At 37.7% G+C, this 1452-nt stretch overlaps 1 protein-coding gene across 1 annotated transcript; it reads right to left on the bottom strand.

The window, feature by feature from the left end:
- Positions 1–494: 494 nt before the first annotated feature.
- LOC119429974 (Parkinson disease protein 7 homolog) lies at positions 495–1187 on the bottom strand (the record flags this gene model as incomplete). The annotated part of the gene is made up of 2 exons (XM_037697448.1): positions 495–803; positions 1101–1187. Coding segments are annotated over 2 exons (248 nt in total), but the record flags the coding sequence as incomplete, so codon positions are not given.
- Between the last annotated feature and the right edge of the window lie 265 nt (positions 1188–1452).

Below are 1452 nucleotides of genomic sequence, written 5' to 3'. Positions count from 1 at the left end.
GCTACTATTAGCTTTTAATTAGTCAGAAGCTAAAAGCTAGCTAGCAACAAAGCAGCAAAAGGGTAGCTAAAAGCAGCTAAGCTTGACACTAATTCCTGTTAATTTACTGTAACATTGTGTTTGGTAAATGTTCAATTTCCATTTCCCAGTTAGCAGAAACAGCATCTCACAGCTCAGTATTTTTGCCCAGAACAGCCTTGTAAAAGAGATTAATTATCTCAATGAATTTCTTCCTGGTAAAATGAAGGTTTAAAAAAAAAAAAATTGTACCAACAGCCTGCTCCAACCTGTCCAGTCCATATTCCTTTTATTAGAATTCAGAAAACTGGCAATCTTAGACAAGTACAGTAGAAGGTGTCATAGTGTCACTGACGATGGGAGAAAAAAAAAAAAGGAGGTGGTGGTTCATGAACTAAAGCCTCTTTAATAAATTTCCACACCACATTTTCATGGTTAAAGTGACTTTTGAGATGGTTTGTAACCAGTGTAATGAAAAAAAATAAAATAAAAATCAAGACTCATGTCTGATAGAAAAATAATTTGTTACCATTCCTTTCAGCTAAAGCCAAACTATACCAGCTGTCTCAGTTTTTCCAGAGCGTTATACTGGGCAGTGCAGCTTACAGGATTACAAGTGAACCATCAGTCTTTCATAATAAGAGGAGCCTTGACTTGAGCTGCAACCTCAGCCCCCATGAGTTCCTCTACAATCGTCAGGGCGAACTCAAAGCTGGTTCCTGGCCCACGGCTGGTGATGTAATGGCCATCCTTCTGCACTCGGGCCTCTGAATATTTATAGTGGTCTAAAAAAAGACAGAGCAAAAGAAACTACAGGCGTCAGAGTACTTGAAGCACGTGCAGTATAAACACAAACTGGGATCATCTGAACAGACTTGATTCTAGTATGTTCTGTCAAATTCCTGCTTTACCTCCAAATGCTGTGCTATCCAGCTACACTGGAATGATTCTCCACAGGCAAACTAAATGCTTGAACAGCACCATCTGCTGCGTGTCACAAGTGGTTACAATTCTTACTGCTGTACTACTCCTTAAGCAGATTTAAAACCATTGATGGTACAAAAATATATATATTTTTTTACCGTCAACCATCATCTTCTCCTTCATGGCAGGATGTGTAGTGACTGTGCTGCCATAGCCTATTCCATGTGCCAAAAGAGCAGTGGGACCTGAGAAAGGGCAAAGTTGTTTAAGGTTTTAATTTCTTTTTATTTTAGCCGTTATATTAAGTAAGACAAACTTATTTTGCTTGTGCAATTTCTAGTTTTCATACTTATGTTGTTGTCAACAAAAAAGAAAATATTAGAATGCCCCACCTTAAAGTTCAGCACAAAGAAACCTTAAAACCGTACAATTCCATCAAATACAGTAGATTTGCGTAAATAAAAACCGAGTGGCACATGTACAAAATATCTAATAATACTTGTGTCCTAA

This window comes from Nematolebias whitei, unplaced genomic scaffold (assembly GCF_014905685.2).
Source record: "Nematolebias whitei isolate Nwh7 unplaced genomic scaffold, NemWhi1 Nwh_scaf_13445, whole genome shotgun sequence".
NCBI lineage: Eukaryota > Metazoa > Chordata > Actinopteri > Cyprinodontiformes > Rivulidae > Nematolebias > Nematolebias whitei.
Note: the sequence above shows the minus strand (reverse complement) of the source record. Positions and strands in the feature narration are given on the sequence as shown.